Source organism: Amphiura filiformis, chromosome 8 (assembly GCF_039555335.1).
Source record: "Amphiura filiformis chromosome 8, Afil_fr2py, whole genome shotgun sequence".
In the NCBI taxonomy this organism is placed as follows: domain Eukaryota; kingdom Metazoa; phylum Echinodermata; class Ophiuroidea; order Amphilepidida; family Amphiuridae; genus Amphiura; species Amphiura filiformis.
In genome coordinates this window covers 41646233-41668198 of record NC_092635.1, presented here as the reverse complement: position 1 = coordinate 41668198, position 21966 = coordinate 41646233, and the positions used below count along the sequence as shown (strand labels likewise).

The window sequence follows — 21966 nt, the reverse complement described above, 5'->3', positions numbered from 1 at the left end:
CTTCTTGGTTTTTTGCCATTAATGCTTCACATATTTATCATGCAGCAAAACCATCTCCCTTTCAGATTCTGGACATTAATAAATCTGAGGTTAGGGCATCCATGATCATCATACATGTTTCATAATCATTTTGGGGTGTATCAACCACGATGACAAGTACATCTGAATGCACTTCGCTGTTTTTTTTCTATCTGATAATCTATTACACCTTTTTTTGTGTAATGTTGGCCACATTTAACTTCATAAGTTTTCTGTGCAGTTAATTCATCCACAACCAATGACTACACCTTATTCATACTCAACAAATCAGAAATACAGAAAATGCTTTAACTGGACAAATTCTTGCCACTTGCCATGGCTTGTATTCTATGTCAATCGAAAAGTTTTTGAAGTTGAAGAAATGAAGTGCAACTGCTGATCTCTCTTCCAAGCCATTGATGAATATCACAAAAAAGGACGTCTTCTAATACAATGATGATCTATAATGTATGGGTAGGGATGGTGGTGATGGGACAAGGGCTACTCCTTTGTGTCTGCCGTTTCTTCCAAGTCTGGTAAATCTGTACGATAATATGAAGAAATAATAACACAGAAAGGTTGAAATCTGAATTTGATGCATACTACAATTTATCAGGGTTGTGATTCAAATCTTGAGAAATATCCTGAAACTAGTACAAAATCCTGAAAAACAGCGTGAAATTGGGCTAAAATACCCCAAACAGGCTGAAAATCAAAAATTTCTTTTGTAAATTTTAGGCACAGGAAAAATCCTGAGAACCACACCCGATTTATATATATTGTCTTCTGCAATTGTCCATAATTCTTACCGCTTCCATACTTAACCCCATGAGAACTACCTGGCGATTGACCAAAAAGAAGTTTTCATTATCAATTGGCCCAATCAGCAATATTGTTAGAATAATTTCACCACACGATAAAATTGGGGTGAATTATTTGCAAAGCTCCATCCTGATTGGTGATTAAAGTGAAGATATTATGTAATTGACCAATCAGAGGCAATGTTAGATCGGCAGAAAATAGCAGTGTTTGAACTAGGCTGTACTTTTATGAAAACGTCGCACTGGTTGAGGTGGATTTGGAAGTAAGCAGGGAGCTACTTGCAACCCACCAGGAGTTAAAAACATGCAACATGTAATCTGGCGTGTATACATGTATTCTGGCATGCATATGCATAAGTTATTGAGACTTTCTGCCAGGAGAGAGTTTCAGCTTAAAAGTAACTCCCAGTCACATTATACTGTAGAAGTTGCGGTTTCGCGATTGGAGTGCCATCCGCGAAATTAACACCTCCCAAATATATGTATAATGTATTGCAAGTACAGGGCAAGACTAGGCAATTGTGAAAATAACAATTGCAAAAATGTTTCTCTCACTCCATTCACGAAAATAATTGTACGTGAAAATTACCACTTATACAGTACAAGAGGCTATTTCATGTTAACCAGTGGGTAAATAGAGTGCAAGAGCCTACTTATTTTTTCCCTTGTCCATACTTCGTATTTTATTGCTTCCTTGTGTGTGTGTGGGGGGGGAGGGGAGGAGTAGATGTTTGCTGGCAAACAAGACCATTATTTGTAGTAACACACCTCCAACCGTGGACACGCACCAAAACGTGGACTGTGTAGTGTCTACAGTCTGTCTGTAGGTGCAGGATGACGGAAATGATGTAAAACGTCTTCTGTTGGCGGTATAAAGGTGTACCCCCTTATGATAGTACCATCTCATAGTGTGTATGTCCACGGTTTGTCGATTCACTGCAGGAATGTGTGTCCTCAATTGGATAGTACAGTGCTTTTTTTACTTCGTACATCCTTGTTTGGAGGCACTTACAGGGGTGGGTATGTGGGTGTGTGTGTTCTTCTTTCTAAGAGCTGGTCACAACAAGTTGATTTTCTTTATTTTATATCATTTTTTATCATTATGCAGGCCTACCTTCATCATCACTATCATCACTATCAGGCGCTTTGAGGTCATCCATGTCTGGTAAATCTGTTGTACCACTGGACATTTGACGCATCATCTGAAAACAAATCAACGCAAAACAAATCAATCTATTTGATTCTTAGTTGAAAGTACCGTATTCATTCCAATAAGCGCCCAGGGCACTTAACAGAGTCATTATGGGTGGGCGCTTATTTTTTACAAGGTTTACCCAATTTTTTCCTAACAGGCGTTTATTAGAGACAAATTTACATACGTTATAAAAGGGTCCTGAGACGTTCCAGTAGCTTTTCTGATGCAGAAAATATATTGCATGTTTACACAGGAACTAATCCCCCAGCTATTTCACTGTATCGACGTCTATCCGTCACTTCAACATTAATGGCACCCTTTAGCAAATTGAAAATACCCTGGGTGGGTGCTTATTGGGGCATGGGCGCTTATAGGAATGAATATGGTAGGTGGAAACAGGAAATACTAGGAAAAACATGGCCATGCTGAAAATCTTATCAATTTTCCTACACTTATGTTTGGGGAAAAGAAGGTCAAAAATCAGGATTAATCCTGAAAAACTTGCCTCTCTGGGCTCACTGTGTAATGGGCTATTCCTGTTGAAATCCATACATTTCCTATGGAAGACATGACCTTAACCTCCCATACAGGGGGTATAGATTTCAAATGGAGTCACCCATTCAGGTAAACCCATTTGAAATTCACACTCCCTCGATTACGGATCTGAAGGGGCACAGCAACTTTTTTAGGGCACGTTGATAATATTTCAAAAGGGCATCATGGCAACTGTTCAAAATTTGAGAAGGGCACCAAGGCAATTTCTCAAAGTGATTGCACATTTGTGATGCAAATATTTGACTGTAAAATACTATATAAATATGGGCCTAAATTTTCTGTCCAACTAAATTCACTTGCTACTTGCCAGCAACAGCCTTCAAAATTTCTCAAACCTTAAATTCACCGCATTTTTGTTCACAAACATCTAAATGAAACATATCCAGGGTCAAAACTAGGGTAATGAGATACTAAAATGTCAGTTTTGATGAAGAAAAATGGGGTATGAGGCCATTGATCGGGTCAAGGGATGGGGGTATGAACTATGAACGTTTGGACAGTATTTATTGTGGGACATTAGAGCACATCAGACATATCAAATTGCTTTCTGAATACGAAGAATGTCCTTCTGATATCAAATAATTTTGATTTTTTGAAATTAGCAATGTAATACACATTTTATGGCAAATTATTAAAAATTGATATTTTTGATATTTAACAGTACTTGAAGTAAACTTTATAAATCTGATGATTTATACTTAAAGTGTATGTAGGTGGGATGAAAAGCCGACGATCAATTGAAAATTTAAGAAAATTCCCACTTTTTGCTGTAATATGTGCAAAGATTGTTGACTTTGCCCCTGAAATTCACTTTGTCCCCAATGCCCCCCAAAAATCCTGGTGCCACCACTGCCCTTTAAGTAGTACTACTCACATCTTCTAAACTCCTGTCATCTTGCATATCTTCTTCAGAATCATCCTCATCTCGCCATCTGTTAAAGTCTACTTTTACATAATGTACCTAGATCAAGAGATATGGGATTAAAATTACTGTCTTGGTCAATTTCCATGAAAAAAAGTGTCTAATTTCACAGCGATGTCGCCAATGCATGTCACTCCGCTGGTCGTGACTATAGCTGGACGTCTTGATGTGATGAACATCCCGTACACCATGTATGTAGTGTAATGGTCTAGATAGCATTTTACCTGTTCAAAGTGTTCAGATGGGAAATTTTAGCCAAAGGTTACATAAAAGTAAGTACCACAATCGTAATGGAAAGCAAGCTAGCATTTAAATGCAGAAGATTTCTGCTAAGTGTAAAAAAAGCTTAGGATGTGGCGCTCTCGCTCCAAGAGCAGCAGCCCTTGTGTGGGATCAGCGCCCACGAAAGCTCCTAGATGTTAGCTTTTTGAGACCCTTAAAAATGCCTTTCCTTTTGTTGCAAAAGGACTTGACAGTGGGCGTACAGGACAGGGATTTTTAACCAGATAGCTGTAAATGCAGAAGATTTAGCCAGATGGCTACAAATGCAGAAGATATAATGTTTTGCAGAAGACAGAAGATTGTCAGCAAATGAGGAGGTCTTCTGCAGGATCAAGAAGGGTTGGCAGCTCTGTGTACATGCTGACAAGTTTGATGCTCGGTATACGTTCGGATAGGTGGTCGCAAGGTTCAAACACTGTTAGGGAGAGTGTGACCTAATGGTTAGGGCACTTGCCTTTAGTGCATAAGGTCCAGGGTTCAATTCCTGGTGGTGGAGATTTGCCAAGATATATAAACTTGGGGAAAAAATGTCTGAAATTAATTGGCAACCTCTGTAAATTACATTCAGACTTCCGCTCTCCCATTGTTCATTTAGAATTGGGTAAATGAATCATGAAAGTACTCGGTCCTTCGGAGGGGATGTTAAGCCGCCGGTCCCGTGTGTACAGAGAGCCATACCTGTACATGTATCTCGCAGCCAGTTTTAAAAAGAGTAGGGTGTTAACCCCTGACCCGTCCCGGTGTTCAAACAGACCCCAATGGAAATAAGCTTCAATAGAGGCTTTCTTGGGTTATCCAAGGTTGTCAAAACCCAAATAAATCAAATCAAAAATATCAAATAACGGCATCAGCCAATTCAATCATGCTCAAGCACAGACATGGGGCTTAATCTCTGTATATTATTAATCCATGTATGCTGTCATAAGGTCTCCCTTTGGATGCCTTAAGGTTATTAATTATTTTAAACTGTTGTGATTTGGTAGTTCACAGCATCATACGAATGGTAGTGAGCTTTGGCAAAAACTGCATTGCTCAATTCATAGCGAGCGTGTAGAAGAATTAAAATATCACAGATATACTTTTATAGGTGCTGCGGTTCTTGAGTTACGTTGTGAAGAGGGCTGAAGTAGCAGTGAGCAGCACACTCCATCAGCTCTCACTCTATCATATGATTATACTGGATTTACTTACAACTACCACTTGATTTATATATGGAAATGTTCATCTTGATACCAAGAATCTGCAGATAAACTTTGTTTTATGGTTTTCATCATTATTTTGGAGAAATTTGTGACTTTATATCTGAATTTTCCTGTTATAATACAAACTTCAGCTATTGGTATACACACACCTGTACATGACTGTATTGATTTTTGCTGTGTCAATTGCTGAACATCCTGCCTCTTCACAATGGACTTAACGAGGATAACAAAGGGAGTCACCCATCTATGGCACTCCTTCAATGCCACATTCAATGGTACTTTTAGTGGTTTTACAAACAAGGAAATATATGATAACTCAATGTGGAAAGTAGAACCAAAAACACAGTCAACAACCATAGCTGTACATCCAGATATCTTTGAGCGCCTGAATCATGAATTGAGTACACATTATGGTTCTCCGCAAAATAACAGAAAATGTGGACTTATCTACAGAACATTAATGCCTGACACTCTAGAACAAGTCACAATCACCTGCTACTCATCAACAAACACAGTATCAGTACAGGGTACTGCACATTCAACTTGGGTAGACACTGTTCTTCCAGAAATTGCTGAGAAATTGTCTGATAAGAATGACCTACATGTATCTACTGTTGATCCTGTGACATCAACTCCTATGCCAGTAAATAACTTTTCTGCGCCAATACCTAACTTCTCTCTCATCTATGATGACTGTCCACCATCTCCTTGCCCTACACCACATGAAGAAAATGCTCTACATGTCTCAAGCTCTGCACAAACTCAAGTGTCAACTAACTGTACTGAAGTCCAAGCATCAGTTAAATATGTAACAAAACATATTCAAACTACATCTTCTGGAGACACTGATGCTAAACTACTGAAGCAACATATTGACACTGAAACTGACTTATGGAATGAAATCAGGCGCTTAACAGACTCAAATAATGACTTGAAAAAGCAACTTACTGAATTCAGGAGCTTAGGTCAGCATATGTACAACTATCCTCTTCCTATAAGGAACTCTCCGACAGAAACGCGGTTTTGGAAACCAAATCAAAATCTCTTGAAAATGTTCCCAGATCATCACAACCTTTCGTACATCCAAAGAAAACTGCACCCACTTCTCACTGTATATCCAACAGCATCTCAACTGCAAATAGATTTTATGCTCTTGAGGTACAGGACTGTAATGAAGTTATACCTCCAGCTGGACCAGTAAGGCTGCCCATTCACAAAGCCACACAACCCCCTAGCCATAAAATCGTCAAGAAAACTACAGCACAGAAAAATAGAACAACTGACAAAACTTATTTGGAAGCAGCATTGTCAAAACCATCAACCCAGGTACCTAAACCTTCATCACCGGCTGCACCACAGAAACCTCCTTTTGATCCAAGAAAGAAGCGAGTCGTGCTAATTATGGGCGATTCCATCCCCAAAGGACTTATTGGTCGGAGACTGTCAAGTCGCTACCGAGTTGTTAATTACAGTCTACCTGGCAGTACTCCTGAAATGTGGCTGAAATTTGCACCTTCGATTTTGACTGAAATTCAGCCGAACATTGTCATCGTTCATTGTGGGACGAACAATATCCATCTCCAACAACCAGCATCCTGCATGAATACACTGCAACAACTTGGTGAACTCATAATGAGAAGAGATGATGTTCATCTTGCCTTCTCTGGACTGACTGCTCAGATGAAGATGATGAGACAATCATATGTTGTAACCATCAACCGTGCAATCGCCCACCTATGTAAGACGAAGGGCTGGACATACATTGCCAATGATAACATTAATCTTCACCATGTAGCTTTCGCTGATGGAATTCACTTAAAACCAAGTGGACTTCTTGCTCTTGCTAAAAATTATATTGACTATCTTCGCGGACTGGATAAATCCCCTTTTCTCCAAGATCTCTCATCGTGGAAAAGGGGTTAAATGAAAATAATAGTGTTAATGTGACTCTTTCAGATCAAGACTACATGTATGATGATAACTCTGTCAATATTAACCATGTAAATTATTCTGATACCTTGACAACAAATTGGTCTGATTGTGGTAACACTCATGCTATATCTCATAATGAGTCTTTTGCTGTTGATAATGATATGATTTCTGATGTTTCTAATAATGTTGATAATAATATACAAATTGAAAATGATATTGATGCAAATGTTTCAAAGAAGAATGCATTTTCTTATAGAAATGTTTCAAAACATGATTATTCTGATATTTCAGATGTTGAAGTTTGCTCTTCAAATGATAATACAAATACATGTACAGTGTCTCCTTGTAGCACATCTTCTAATGATGCATTTATGTCACCTAGTAATACATATGTTTTAAATGATAACACTTCTGATTGTAAACATAATGTAAAATCTATTCCTAATGTAAAAGGTACTAAAATAATACATCTAAACATTGCCAGTCTCCCCAAATATATTGATGATATTCGTTATGTTGCTCATATTAATAATATTGATATCATTGGTCTTTGTGAAACTCTTCTTGATGACACTTTTTCTGATAGTGAAGTTTCTATAGATAATTTTTCAATTCATCGTTCTGATCGAAATAGGGATGGCGGCGGAGTAGCTGTATACATTAAGGATAATATAAATTATAATATCCGCCATGATCTTATGCCAAATGATCTTGAAATTATATGTATTGAATTGATGCCTCAACATTGTAAACCTTATATTATGATTTATTGGTATAGAGTACCTAATTCATCTATTGATCTCTTTAATCACATTGACATTTGACACTGTTCTCTCCAAAGTTGATTCAGAAAATAAGGACTATTTCCTGATAGGTGATCTCAATTGTGACCTACTCTCTGATCATCCTCATTGTTATACTAAGAAGTTAATGGATTTAAGTTCATTTTATAATCTTAATCAGCTTATTAAGGAACCTACTCGTATCACTCAATACTCTAAAACTCTTATTGATCACATTCATACATCAAATTCTAGTAAAGTAACTCATTCAGGTGTTATTCATAATGGTATTAGTGACCACTCACTTATATATTTTATCAAAGGGAAAGAACAGCATCTCAATAATGGTCACAAATATGTTAAATCCAGGTCTTATAAACAATTTGAACATTATTCTTTTGTAGACGAACTTAAGAATGTGTCATGGGCTTCTGTGTATCAAGCAGCAAATGTTGATTTGGCTTTGGATAAATTTGAATCAATATTTTTAAATGTTGCAAATAATCATGCACCTCTAAAAAAGAGAAGAGTTAAACCAAATACAAGCCCATGGTTAACTCCTGCTGTAACTAATTTGATGCGTGATCGCGATAATGCAAAACGTAATGCTATTAAATCAAATAAATCTGAGGACTGGGCTCATTATCGTGCTATTAAAAATAAGGTTACCAGTGCAATAAGGAAAAGTAAGCGCACATATCTTACCGATTCACTTGCTTCTTGTAAAGGTAACACTAAGAAAACATGGCAGCAATTGCGCCACATCGTGCCATCTAAGAAATCATATTCAAAAATCAATTGCATTAAAACCAAAGATGGGGAGGTTAGCAATAACAAAGAAATCTCTAATGAACTCAATAAATTTTTCACATCTATTGGTTCTAATCTTGCTGCTGAACTTGGTAGAAATGATACTTGTAAATATAATAATGGTTGTGATGATGATGTAAATAATGTAATGTCTTTTGATATTATCCCAGTTACAGTTGACTATGTACTCAAACAATTATGTAATATTCCTACCAATAAGGCAACCGGTCTTGATGAGATTTCTGCCAAATTATTGAAAGCAGGAGCACATGTTATTGCACCAATATTAACTCACATTATTAATTATTCTATTATGTCATGTACTTTTCCTACAAATTGGAAAAAAGCCAAAGTCACACCTATTTTTAAAAGTGGTCAGCATTGTGATCCAAATAATTATAGGCCCATTTCCATTTTGTCTGTTGTATCAAAAATTATTGAAAGAGCCATTTTGATCAGTTTTACACTTATTTAAATTCTCATAGTCTTATTTCTCCCAATCAGTCTGGTTCCGACCTCTACATTCTACCTCAACTTCACTTGCTTCCATAACTGAAGACTGGTATGGTGCTATTAATGATGGTAATATAATTGGCATTGCTTTAATTGACTTAAGAAAGGCATTTGACACTGTAAATCACAATATTCTGATTCAAAAACTGAAAAATTTTGGAGTTAGCAAATACAGTATTGGATGGTTCAAAAGTTATCTCTCTAATCGTACTCAAGCTACTTTTGTAAATGGTACACTTTCTAACTTTGATTCTATAAATTATGGTGTTCCTCAGGGTTCAATCCTAGGACCACTCCTTTTCATTCTATTTATTAATGACTTGCCTAATTGTCTTCACTTTTCTCAAATCAGTATGTATGCTGATGACACTATAATTTACTGCTCTGCCAAAAATGACATTGATATTGTAAATAGCTTAAATAATGATCTGTCGAGTATCAAACTATGGCTAGACAATAATAAACTGAGTCTGAATGAGAATAAAACTAAATTTATGATGATGGGTTCACATTGGCGACTAAGTAAAATTAATCACAATAGTTTAAATGTACATATAAATGGTAATGCTAAAGTCAGGTTTACTCCAGCACTCATCTAGGCGTAATAATTGATTGTAATTTAAATTGGCATGATCATATGGAAAATGTTTGTAAAAAATCTGCAAGAAATATCTCAATGATCAGAAGGGCTAAATATTTTGTCTCTGAAAGTACCCTTAAAATTATCTATAACTCTATTGTTGCACCACACTTCAACTATTGTGATGTAATTTGGGGCAATTGTAGCAAAAATGATTCTATTAAGGAGCTGAAGTTCTGGAACAACTTAAATGGTTATCTCTTGATAAGATTAGAAATATCCATCTTGCTGAATTTATGTATAAAGTGACAAACAATATACTTCCTGAAAATATATGTAAGTTATTTACGGAAAAGGAATATAAATCGACCTCAGGCTTAATCCAAAAATGTTAATATTCCTTTTCCTTCAAATAACTATAAGAAGCGTAGTCTTTCTTACAGAGGTGCTACTATGTGGAATAATTTGTCATCTTCAGCACAGTCCTCTGTAAGTCTTGCTTCCTTCAAAAGACTGTTATTCAGTGATTATGATCTAAATTTTACCTAGTTATTTTGCATTACTTATTTTTCCTACTGCTTGTATGTATATGTTTTTTAATTTCACATTGTATATGTTCTTATTTTTTGATATTATATCGTTGTTTATACTTGTTGTAAAACACGGCCCCAGGGAAGACCAGCTCAAGGGCTGATCTGGGCCTTTCCGTGTATAAATAAAATTTGAATTTGAATTTGAATTTGAAACAACAACACTTTTGTAAAACGTACATAACTAATTAACAACAATAAATTAAGCAAGTTTGCAGAGTATACGATTTGTAGAATGAACTTTTGCAAAACATCAAGGTGTCAATTTTCAATAATATATTGATCTAGATAATGAAAATCGATTTTTAGGTTGCTTCAACCAACAATACCTCGTCAACCCTTAAACACTCTCAGAGGGCAGAATTGTGTCAACCTTTTGCTGGGTTTAGCCATGATATTGACAATCTTCTGCACTGGTTTATTTTACTCAGCAGTTTATATTATATTATTTTACAGAGTACTTACTTTGCCTGACACTTTTAGCAACCTGGGCCAAAAACCTGACTCTTTCTTGTGTATGTCGAAGAACATTTCCCTCCCTGTTCTTAATTCTTTCGAATGCTAGAAAATAAACAAAACATGCAAAACAAATAAGGACACAATAAGGGAAGAAAGACATACAGTTCTGCTGAAAACATTCAAGAAAGATCGGCATATATTTCTACATATTTCAGAGTCTTTATATGTGACTTGACCAAGGGAATGACTAATGAATCACATGTCCACAATTTTCAATAAGAAGTTTTGAAAATCATTTCCTGGCAGTTTACGAATGCAACATTTTGATGGAAACCAAATCAAAATCGTACATCTGGTTACCAATTTATGAGAAAACAACATAAAACAAAAGAATTTGAACACTGTTTTTGCCAATATCTAAAAAACAATATCAGCGACATCCTACTCATTCGGAGTCATTCCCTTTGATCGTGTAAAATATGGTGTTTGAAATAAATATCACAATATTTTAATTACCCCTTTGACAATCCACCACAAACATTATCCTATCATTTGTGAATTGACCTTTTCGGTAAATCCCGTAAGCCTTTGCGAGTACCCCTGAGATGTCGTCATTTGATGTCACACCGACTTGCCATGCGCAGAAACGATGTTTGCTAAACGATGTGCGCATCAGTGTCAGACAATGTGACGTCAAATGACAACATCTCAGGTGTACTCGCAAAGGCTTATGGGATTTACCGAAAAAGGTAAATCACAAAAGACAGGTGACCGCTGGTGAAACTAAGAGTGAAACTAAAAATGCACAACATGGACAGCATGAACAGGGTCTATTTGTCACCATACCACTTTGTAAAATGGGTGAATTTTATAAATACTTTTAAAAGTGTTGACCAGAATTCAACCTTCTCACATGAGCCTAATGTACCATTTTCTCATGTGATAAAAAATAATATAAACTGATGCCCAATTAATTGCTTACATTATCTTGTTAATTAAGGGGGTACTACACCCCTGGCCAATTTTGTGCCTATTTTTGCATTTTTCTCAAAAATTATAGCGCATTGGTGACAAGTAAGATATGTATATTATAGGGGCATGGACTACAACTACTGCACTGAAAATTCAGCAACTCAAGGCAAGTAGTTATTGATTTATTGATCAAATATTGGTTTTCCCTCATTTTTGACTGTAACTCCACAACTGTTGTCTGTGCTGAAATAAAATTTCCAGTGTGGCAGTTGTAGTCCTTGCCCCTATAATATACATATCTTACTTGTCACCAATGCTCTATCATTTTTGAGAAAAATGCAAAAATAGGCACACAATTGGGCAGGGGTGTAGTACCCCCTTAAGCTATGTAATGTGTCACATAACATTGTTGCAAAATGATTCTCATTATGTTTGATGAACCTTCAAATAACAGCTAAATTACATATTATGTTCTTTCAGGAAATACACTTAATTTAGTGGTTACAAGTTATTTGGTTTTAAAATAGTGGCCTTGGAAATGAGTAGATGCATGCTTCATGAAAATGATCCAATCTGTAAGTTATGGATAAGATAATAATTATGTCCTTCATTATACTTTTTACAGTGAAAATAATGTCAGGAAGTTTTAACAAATAAGTTAACTTTTGGTAGGACCCAAGATGTTAGTGTGCCAGGCTGCCAGCTCTTAGAAATTATGGAACGTGAAAAATGTTGCCTCTATTATAAACAGCCAGTGCAATTTAACCCTGCAAACTTCATAATCAGATCATTTGGGAAGTACAAAACTCAAATCTACGCCATCAAATTAAGTTAGTAATAGCCTGGATCACACACATTATTTTACATACCTTTGGATCTACTGCGCCATAGAATTCTAGTTGTACTTCATATATTTTATTTTCATGTCCGGCCTTGCCGTGAAAGTATAGGGTAGAGTTGTTTAGTTTGACCTCAGCCATTGAGTCAATGTCTTCTACGTCTAACGTCACATAAATTCTGTCTTTTCTCTGTGCCCATTTTACTGCAGGGTATATCCTGGAAACGAGTAATGAATATTAATGTGTTAAATTGTAAACATCTCAGGGACTGCCTTCTGAAAATGAGAGAAGAGCTGTAGAATGCTCTTCTGGTCTCTTCAAGGAGAGCTTTAGAAGAGTTGTTTGCACCTGTGGCCATTAAAGCATAAAGAATTTAATGAGTCATCTAGAAGAGCTATAAATTGCTCTTGAAAATGCAACTTAAGAAGAGCTGTAGGGGAGTGATTGCTCTCACTCTCAAAAGGCAGTCTCTGCATCTGATTTGTCTAGAGAACAAAATCAAAAGTGTTGATGATTATATTATTCTATGGTATTACTTTATAAGCAATGTTTTTGATGTTATTACTGCCTTGGTTATGTGTGGCATGTTGTATGATTTTATCTATCGTAGTCAGGCTTGGAAAAAGTGTGGAAAGCTCCTTCCCGGGAAATTTGGAAGTTTGGAGGAAAATTTGTCTTTTTGAAGGGAAATTTTGATCATCTTCCAGGGAAATTTTTTCCAGCCCTGATCCTTTTGGATTCTCCCAGTGGAATTTTGCAAGAATCTATGGATTCTCGCCATATAACTTTGTATGATAAATTGAAATATTTACGAGAATCCATTTAGATTCTTGCAATTTTGTTGCCGAGAATCTTTGCAAGAATGGATTCTCGCCCAATTTCTGACCCTGGTTTTTATAGCACCTAGAGGCCGCCTTTGCATACATTAGTGCGCTTTTAATAAATGACTAATTTATTATTATAGATGCAATTCTCCCAGGCAAGTACTGTTTTTGTTGTTCTTGATAAATAAAATATTGCCTTGTAAATTACATTGATCCGGCGATGTGCTAAATTAATTATGGTAGGCCTATCAATGTATAGAGGTTGTGCGTGAAATTATTGATTGGCTCCAAACAAAGGATTTGAACCGGTGTCCTTCACCGAATCACCGTAATCATGACGCAGTGCAGTTCATTCAATCAAATGTTGTCATCAACCTATTTGATCGTAGTGCATTTGTTATGTGTGTGAGACGTTCAAAACTTTTGCGGTAGATTGCAATCACACAATTTGTTGAATGCATTTGGGTAGTCCGCCATATTTACGGTATTGATACGTCATACATACCTTTCTGACAAGATGGGAATGCCATCCTGTATGATGGTATCACTCTACTTGACTCAAGGTTAAAGAAATTTAAGTCAAAATCTCCAAATTTGCACTGACAGGACAAGTGCATAGCAGTTGATGGAAATTGCATTGCATTTAGTGATGCGATACATCATACCCTCACTAGATTTGAAAAAGTAACCAGTAGTTTTGACATGCTGATATGTGAATTTTCACATAGGCCCTATTGCACACTCCCGCATCCGCCTGCCCCGCCAACCCTGGCATTTTCATTTCAACTGATGTGATTTTGTTACTGAATAATGTATAAGGTCATGTTTTTTATTTTGGGTACCTAAAAGGGTGGCTCTGTTGCATTCTCATTCATGAAAACATGTTTACATGCATACAGTTTGTTTATTTTATATTAGACTGAGCTTGTTTGATATTATTTTTTTCCTTGGACATTGGCCTTTCAATTTCTGAAACAAAAAGTTATGCTTTTAGTTTGTACTACTACTAATGACTGTAACTCGTTAATCCTTATAAGTCAGGGGTGGCTCATGTGGCGGAGGATCACAATGCTGTACAATGGTGATTTAATATACACTGTCACTATTGTCTCAATTAAGGCTGGCATTTTCGGTGGGTATTCGGTACCCGCCGAGATTACATTACCCGGCAGGAAATACCCTGCCCGGTACCCAAATTTTTTTAAAGTTTTTATTTTTTTTGGTTTTGTAGTGTCCCCGGACCTAGACCTAAACGCTAGGATCATTCATGGTTGACCTAAAAAAAAAAAAAAAAAAAAAAAAAAATTTCAAGATATTTATATTTTAATATGAACATTCATATTTTGTATTCATGTCATACTCTATTAATGATTTCAAAATGCATTCAAATTCAATGCATTTTGAAATCATTAATAGAGTATGACATGAATACAAATTATCAATTTTCATATTAAAAATACAAAACATCTTGAAATTTAAAAAAAAATTTTTTTTAGGTCAACCATGAATGATCCTAGCATTTAGGTCTAGGTCCACCGACACTACAAAACCAAAAAAAAAAAAACTTTTTGCAATTTCGGGTACTTTACCCGCCCGAAAAACGCGCCGGGGGTACAAAATTACCCGAAAATGCCAGGCCTAGTCTCAATACACATTATTGATGGATTTAACTACTTGTTGAACTGTACTTGATCTCAGCCAAGTGATATCACATTTAGCATCTCATTGCCGCAGTATTTGTTGATTAGACAATTAAAAATTACTAATTACTTGTTGCTGCATTAATAAAGTTCATTGACCTCTGCATTTGAATAGGGATTTAATGTGGGGAACATTCAAAAGGGTGCTACGGACAAACTAAGGCCAAAAAAAAAAAAAGTGTTTGTTTGCCCAGACATGGGGTAGAAAGGAGTGGGTTGGTACTGTAGGTTGATTTTTTTTCTTTTCTTTTTTTGTCTTAGCGGTACTACATGCCTGTTGCAGCAAGTGGGGTAGGAGAAAAAAAAAATGACATTCAGCCTCACATTTTGTACTTGTGTCTTTAAAATAGGCCTATAGATTAATGAACATGTATTACTTGTTGGGAGAGAAATATTAGACAAAAATAATGCAAATAATGCACACAAGACTGATGTTGATGCATCTAATGCACAAGCCCGAAGGGAGGGGGCATTAGATGTATCAACCTCAGCGCAATTTCTGTGGAGTTAGCCAAGTATAGGAAAAAAATAATTTTCTTTATTTTTATATCTTTGTTTTAAAAAAAGTGTTGGGATGTTTTTAGATTTTTTGGGTCGGTCGTGTCTGGGCAAACAAACACATTTTTTTGGCCTAAACATGATTGGCTCAAATTCCCAGGCAAGTACTGTTTTTGTTGTTCTTGATAAATAAAATATTGCCTTGTAAATTACATTGATCCGGCGATGTGCTAAATTAATTATGGTAGGCCTATGTATAGAGGTTGTGCGTGAAATTATTGATTGGCTCCAAACAAAGGATTTGAACCGTGTCCTTCACCGAATCACCGTAATCATGGCGCAGTGCAGTTCATTCAATCAAATGTTGTCATCAACCTATTTGATCGTAGTGCATTTGTTATGTGTGTGAGACGTTCAAAACTTTTGCGGTAGATTGCAATCACACAATTTGTTGAATGCATTGGTAGTCCGCCATATTTACGGTATTGATACGTCATACATACCTTTCTGACAAGATGGGAATGCCATCCTGTATGATGGTATCACTCTACTTGACTCAAGGTTAAAGAAATTTAAGTCAAAATCTCCAAATTTGCACTGACAGGACAAGTGCATAGCAGTTGATGGAAATTGCATTGCATTTAGTGATGCGATACATCATACCCTCACTAGATTTGAAAAAGTAACCAGTAGTTTTGACATGCTGATATGTGAATTTTCACATAGGCCCTATTGCACACTCCCGCATCCGCCTGCCCCGCCAACCCTGGCATTTTTCATTTCAACTGATGTGATTTTGTTACTGAATAATGTATAAGGTCATGTTTTTTATTTTGGGTACCTAAAAAGGGTGGCTCTGTTGCATTCTCATTCATGAAAACATGTTTACATGCATACAGTTTGTTTATTTTATATTAGACTGAGCTTGTTTGATATTATTTTTTTCCTTGGACATTGGCCTTTCAATTTCTGAAACAAAAAGTTATGCTTTTAGTTTGTACTACTACTAATGACTGTAACTCGTTAATCCTTATAAGTCAGGGGTGGCTCATGTGGCGGAGGATCACAATGCTGTACAATGGTGATTTAATATACACTGTCACTATTGTCTCAATTAAGGCTGGCATTTTCGGTGGTATTCGGGTACCATTACCGAGATTCATTACCGGGCAGGAAATACCCTGCCCGGTACCCAATTTTTTTTAAAGTTTTTTATTTTTTTTCGGTTTTGTAGTGACAATAAAAAAAAACAAAAAAGCAAGAGTAAATAAAAGTTAAAAAAAAAAAAAAAAAAAAAAAATTTCAAGATGTTTTGTATTTTTAATATGAACATTCATATTTTGTATTCATGTCATACTCTATTAATGATTTCAAAATGCATTCAAATTCAATGCATTTTGAAATCATTAATAGAGTATGACATGAATACAAATTATCAATTTTCATATTAAAATACAAAACATCTTGAAATTAAAAAAATTTTTTAGGTCAACCATGAATGATCCTAGCATTTAGGTCTAGGTCCACCGACACTACAAAACCAAAAAAAAAAAAAACTTTTTGCAATTTGGTACCGGTTTACCCGCCCGAAAAATGCTGCTGGTACCCGGTACAAAATTACCGAAAATGCCAGGCCTAGTCTCAATACACATTATTGATGGATTTAACTACTTGTTGAACTGTACTTGATCTCAGCCAAGTGATATCACATTTAGCATCTCATTGCCGCAGTATTTGTTGATTAGACAATTAAAATTACTAATTACTTGTTGCTGCATTAATAAAGTTCATTGACCTCTGCATTTGAATAGGGATTTAATGTGGGGAACATTCAAAAGGGTGCTACGGACAAACTAAGGCCAAAAAAAAAAGTGTTTGTTTGCCCAGACATGGGGTAGAAAGGAGTGGGTTGGTACTGTAGGTTGATTTTTTTTTCTTTTATTTTTTTTGTCTTAGCGGTACTACATGCCTGTTGCAGCAAGTGGGGTAGGAGAAAAAAAATGACATTCAGCCTCACATTTTGTACTTGTGTCTTTAAAATAGGCCTATAGATTAATGAACATGTATTACTTGTTGGGAGAGAAATATTAGACAAAAATAATGCAAATAATGCACACGCACTGATGTTGATGCATCTAATGCACAAGCCCCGAAGGGAGGGGGGCATTAGATGTATCAACCTCAGCGCAATTTCTGTGGAGTTAGCCAAGTATAGGAAAAAAAATAATTTTCTTTATTTTTATATCTTTGTTTTAAAAAAAAGTGTTGGGATGTTTTTTAGATTTTTTGGGTCGGTCGTGTCTGGGCAAACAAACACATTTTTTTGGCCTAAACATGATTGGCTCAAATTCCCAGGCAAGTACTGTTTTTGTTGTTCTTGATAAATAAAATATTGCCTTGTAAATTACATTGATCCGGCGATGTGCTAAATTAATTATGGTAGGCCTATGTATAGAGGTTGTGCGTGAAATTATTGATTGGCTCCAAACAAAGGATTTGAACCGGTGTCCTTCACCGAATCACCGTAATCATGACGCAGTGCAGTTCATTCAATCAAATGTTGTCATCAACCTATTTGATCGTAGTGCATTTGTTATGTGTGTGAGACGTTCAAAACTTTTGCGGTAGATTGCAATCACACAATTTGTTGAATGCATTGGTAGTCCGCCATATTTACGGTATTGATACGTCATACATACCTTTCTGACAAGATGGGAATGCCATCCTGTATGATGGTATCACTCTACTTGACTCAAGGTTAAAGAAATTTAAGTCAAAATCTCCAAATTTGCACTGACAGGACAAGTGCATAGCAGTTGATGGAAATTGCATTGCATTTAGTGATGCGATACATCATACCCTCACTAGATTTGAAAAAAGTAACCAGTAGTTTTGACATGCTGATATGTGAATTTTCACATAGGCCCTATTGCACACTCCCGCATCCGCCTGCCCCGCCAACCCTGGCATTTTTCATTTCAACTGATGTGATTTTGTTACTGAATAATGTATAAGGTCATGTTTTTTATTTTGGGTACCTAAAAAGGGTGGCTCTGTTGCATTCTCATTCATGAAAACATGTTTACATGCATACAGTTTGTTTATTTTATATTAGACTGAGCTTGTTTGATATTATTTTTTTCCTTGGACATTGGCCTTTCAATTTCTGAAACAAAAAGTTATGCTTTTAGTTTGTACTACTACTAATGACTGTAACTTTCGTTAATCCTTATAAGTCAGGGGTGGCTCATGTGGCGGAGGATCACAATGCTGTACAATGGTGATTTAATATACACTGTCACTATTGTCTCAATTAAGGCTGGCATTTTCGGCGGGTATTGGTACCAGCCCAAGATTACATTACCGGGCAGGAAATACCCTGCCCGGGTACCAAAATTTTTTTTTAAGTTTTTATTTTTTCGGTTTTGTAGTGTCCCGGACCTAGCCCTAACGCTAGGATCATTCATGGTTGACCTAAAAAAAAAAAAAAAAAACAATTTCAAGATGTTTTGTATTTTTAATGAACATTCATATTTTGTATTCATGTCATACTCTATTAATGATTTCAAAATGCATTCAAATTCAATGCATTTTGAAATCATTAATAGAGTATGACATGAATACAAATTATCAATTTTCATATTAAAATACAAAACATCTTGAAATTTTTTTTTTTTTTTAGGTCAACCATGAATGATCCTAGCATTTAGGTCTAGGTCCACCGACACTACTAAAACCAAAAAAAAAAAAAACTTTTTGCAATTCGGTACCGGTTTACCCGCCAAAAAAACGCGCCGGTACAAAATTACCCGAAAATGCCAGGCCTAGTCTCAATACACATTATTGATGGATTTCTACTTGTTGAACTGTACTTGATCTCAGCCAAGTGATATCACATTTAGCATCTCATTGCCGCAGTATTTGTTGATTAGACAATTAAAAATTACTAATTACTTGTTGCTGCATTAATAAAGTTCATTGACCTCTGCATTTGAATAGGGATTTAATGTGGGGAACATTCAAAAGGGGGCTACGGACAAAATAAGGCAAAAAAAAAAAAAGTGTTTGTTTGCCCAGACATGGGGTAGAAAGGAGTGGGTTGGTACTGTAGGTTGATTTTTTTTTCTTTTCTTTTTTTGTCTTAGCGGTACTACATGCCTGTTGCAGCAAGTGGGGTAGGAGAAAAAAAATGACATTCAGCCTCACATTTTGTACTTGTGTCTTTAAAATAGGCCTATAGATTAATGAACATGTATTACTTGTTGGGAGAGAAATATTAGACAAAAATAATGCAAATAATGCACACGACTGATGTTGATGCATCTAATGCACAAGCCCCGAAGGGAGGGGGGCATTAGATGTATCAACCTCAGCGCAATTTCTGTGGAGTTAGCCAAGTATAGGAAAAAAAATAATTTTCTTTATTTTTATATCTTTGTTTAAAAAAAAAGTGTTGGGATGTTTTTTAGATTTTTTGGGTCGGTCGTGTCTGGGCAAACAAACACATTTTTTTGGCCTAAACATGATTGGCTCAAATTTCTTAAGCAGACCTTGGAGGTGATCCTCTTTACTTCAGTATTAAACTAAAAACTAGTAAAACATAGAAAGTTTGCGACAAATCTGAAAGAGCGCACTCACTCTCAATTTTGATCCAAAAAGTCCATTTTTATGAAAACGCTTTGTTAAATTATCTTTTAACTTTCAAAACTGGATTGTTGAGCTTATTTTACATCTAGTCACATACCGGTACCTCAATCATGAAAATTTGCATCTCCAGTACCAGATAAGGGGTGTTTTGAAGAAATTTATATATTGATAGATTTTTGACCACCCTCTATATGGCTGGGTGGGCAATTAAGTTATATATATTAAACATGTGTCAAAACTTTACATTATATCATTCATGTGACACCCCTAACTGAATGTATATTGTATCGATCACCCTGTACTCCCATTGTATCGTTTCTGAAATCGTCCGAGTATATGCTCTCAGAATATATACGGTACTTTTTATTGGCTTCTAATGTAAACTTCTGAAGCTATAGTACCAAGGGTGAAAATAAGAGAGCTTGAACCAGGGGCCACTTAGGCAAAAAAAGTGGCCCCTGGTTCACCAAGATTTCTAAAATTTTACCAAGGGCCAATAAAAATAAAGATGTGCTGGATGAGTTAAATAAGCACTATTTGCTTGTAATTTGATATTTTTGGTTCACTATCCAGGGGGCCAGTTTTGTGAGAAAAGTGTCCCCTGGTCAACTAAAATTGAGATGGAACCAGGGGCCATTTCAGAGTTTCTGGGGGCCAAACGGCTCCCGTCGCCCACTGAATTTCACCACTGGATAGTACCAAACCTGGAAAAGTATGTTGTCATGTGATTCGCTTGAAAAATACTATGCAACGCAATTGGTACATGTACCCAATATACATGGAAAAAACATGACCATAATTATATGCTTCAGTTGACTGAAAGAGTATAAAATTAGGCTGTATCAACCACTGCTGTAGCCTGTAGGATATGGGGTTATGGAAAGCCAATCAAATTTGTATCGCAATTTTCAGAAAAGTGTAATCCCTCCACCCTTTTTGCATACCCAACTTGTATGACATGCGACTAGTTACGCATTCGATGCTAGACTCTTAGAGTGCATACTTTGCTATCGTTTTTCGGTCGGACAGCGGTGCAATTTTTTCACCTTTTCAACTGTATCATTTGAACAAGATTTGCCTATTTTGGACAGTCTAAAATTTTGCCGATGTGTATTAAAATTTTAGCAATATTTTTGATGCAATCACCTGTCGTGATCGGCTGTGTTTACAGTATTACACTGAACTTCCATTGCTTTACACTGTGTCATGCTTCAGCGAATCTGACTAGATTTTGAATGCAATGGTCTCTAGCCTAGAATGTGAAGCAATCGGTGAGGCAGTGCTTGGGCGCCTGGCCCTGGGCTGCGTAAACATTTAAAAAAAATAATTATAGTACATAAATTTATAATTATGATCATGTGATGGTTGCAGAATTCTGCTCACCCGTTCCTCACGCAACAATAATTCATTTATAACGTAAAATTGGTAACACTTTTTCACTTGCTTTGTTGAAATTTCTTAGAATTAACTTGTGTTACTTTATTTCCTTCATCGATGATTGAAAGTTTTGGTTTGAAATAGCGAAGAATGGAGAAACTTACGGTTTGTCATCGGAGATTGTGGTAGTCGCCATTTTGTTTCATGAAACCAGCGTGTGAATGAAAGTTCTGGAAGGTTGCCAGTTCAGTATCCACGATCAAAACAGTACATGAGTAGGCAACACAGCAAGCAAAACATGAACATTCACAAACACTTGTTTAATAGGGGGGGCTTTTTGACATAAAAACTCCATAAAAAAGCATATAAACTCAATTTTCCCAGGAAAATTTGTGGTCATTTTTTCAGGGCCCCCATTAGGAGGGTCAACACTTTTCGGGACACTTTT

At 36.1% G+C, this 21966-nt stretch overlaps 1 protein-coding gene across 1 annotated transcript; it reads right to left on the bottom strand.

Annotated features, from left to right (window-relative positions):
• Window positions 1-209: 209 nt before the first annotated feature.
• LOC140159051 (prostaglandin E synthase 3-like) lies at window positions 210-21751 on the bottom strand. Its single transcript, XM_072182379.1, has 6 exons — window positions 21683-21751; window positions 12503-12689; window positions 10668-10763; window positions 3464-3550; window positions 1954-2041; window positions 210-560 (listed from the first exon to the last, which is right to left on the bottom strand). The coding sequence occupies exons 1-6, from the start codon at window positions 21712-21714 to the stop codon at window positions 520-522; spliced, it is 531 nt and encodes a 176-aa protein (XP_072038480.1). The 5' UTR covers window positions 21715-21751; the 3' UTR covers window positions 210-519.
• Between the last annotated feature and the right edge of the window lie 215 nt (window positions 21752-21966).

What these genes read in the sequence shown, in the direction of transcription:
- LOC140159051 (XM_072182379.1), bottom strand. Translation starts at nt 21,714, where the DNA reads ATGGCGACTACCACAATCTCCGATGACAAACC. An exon ending in ATGACAGGAGTTTAGAAGAT is followed by an intron (nt 2,042 to 3,463) that starts GTGAGTAGTACT and finishes ATTTGTTTTCAG; the next exon opens with ATGATGCGTCAAATGTCCAG. An exon ending in TGATGATAGTGATGATGAAG is followed by an intron (nt 561 to 1,953) that starts GTAGGCCTGCAT and finishes ATTATCGTACAG; the next exon opens with ATTTACCAGACTTGGAAGAA.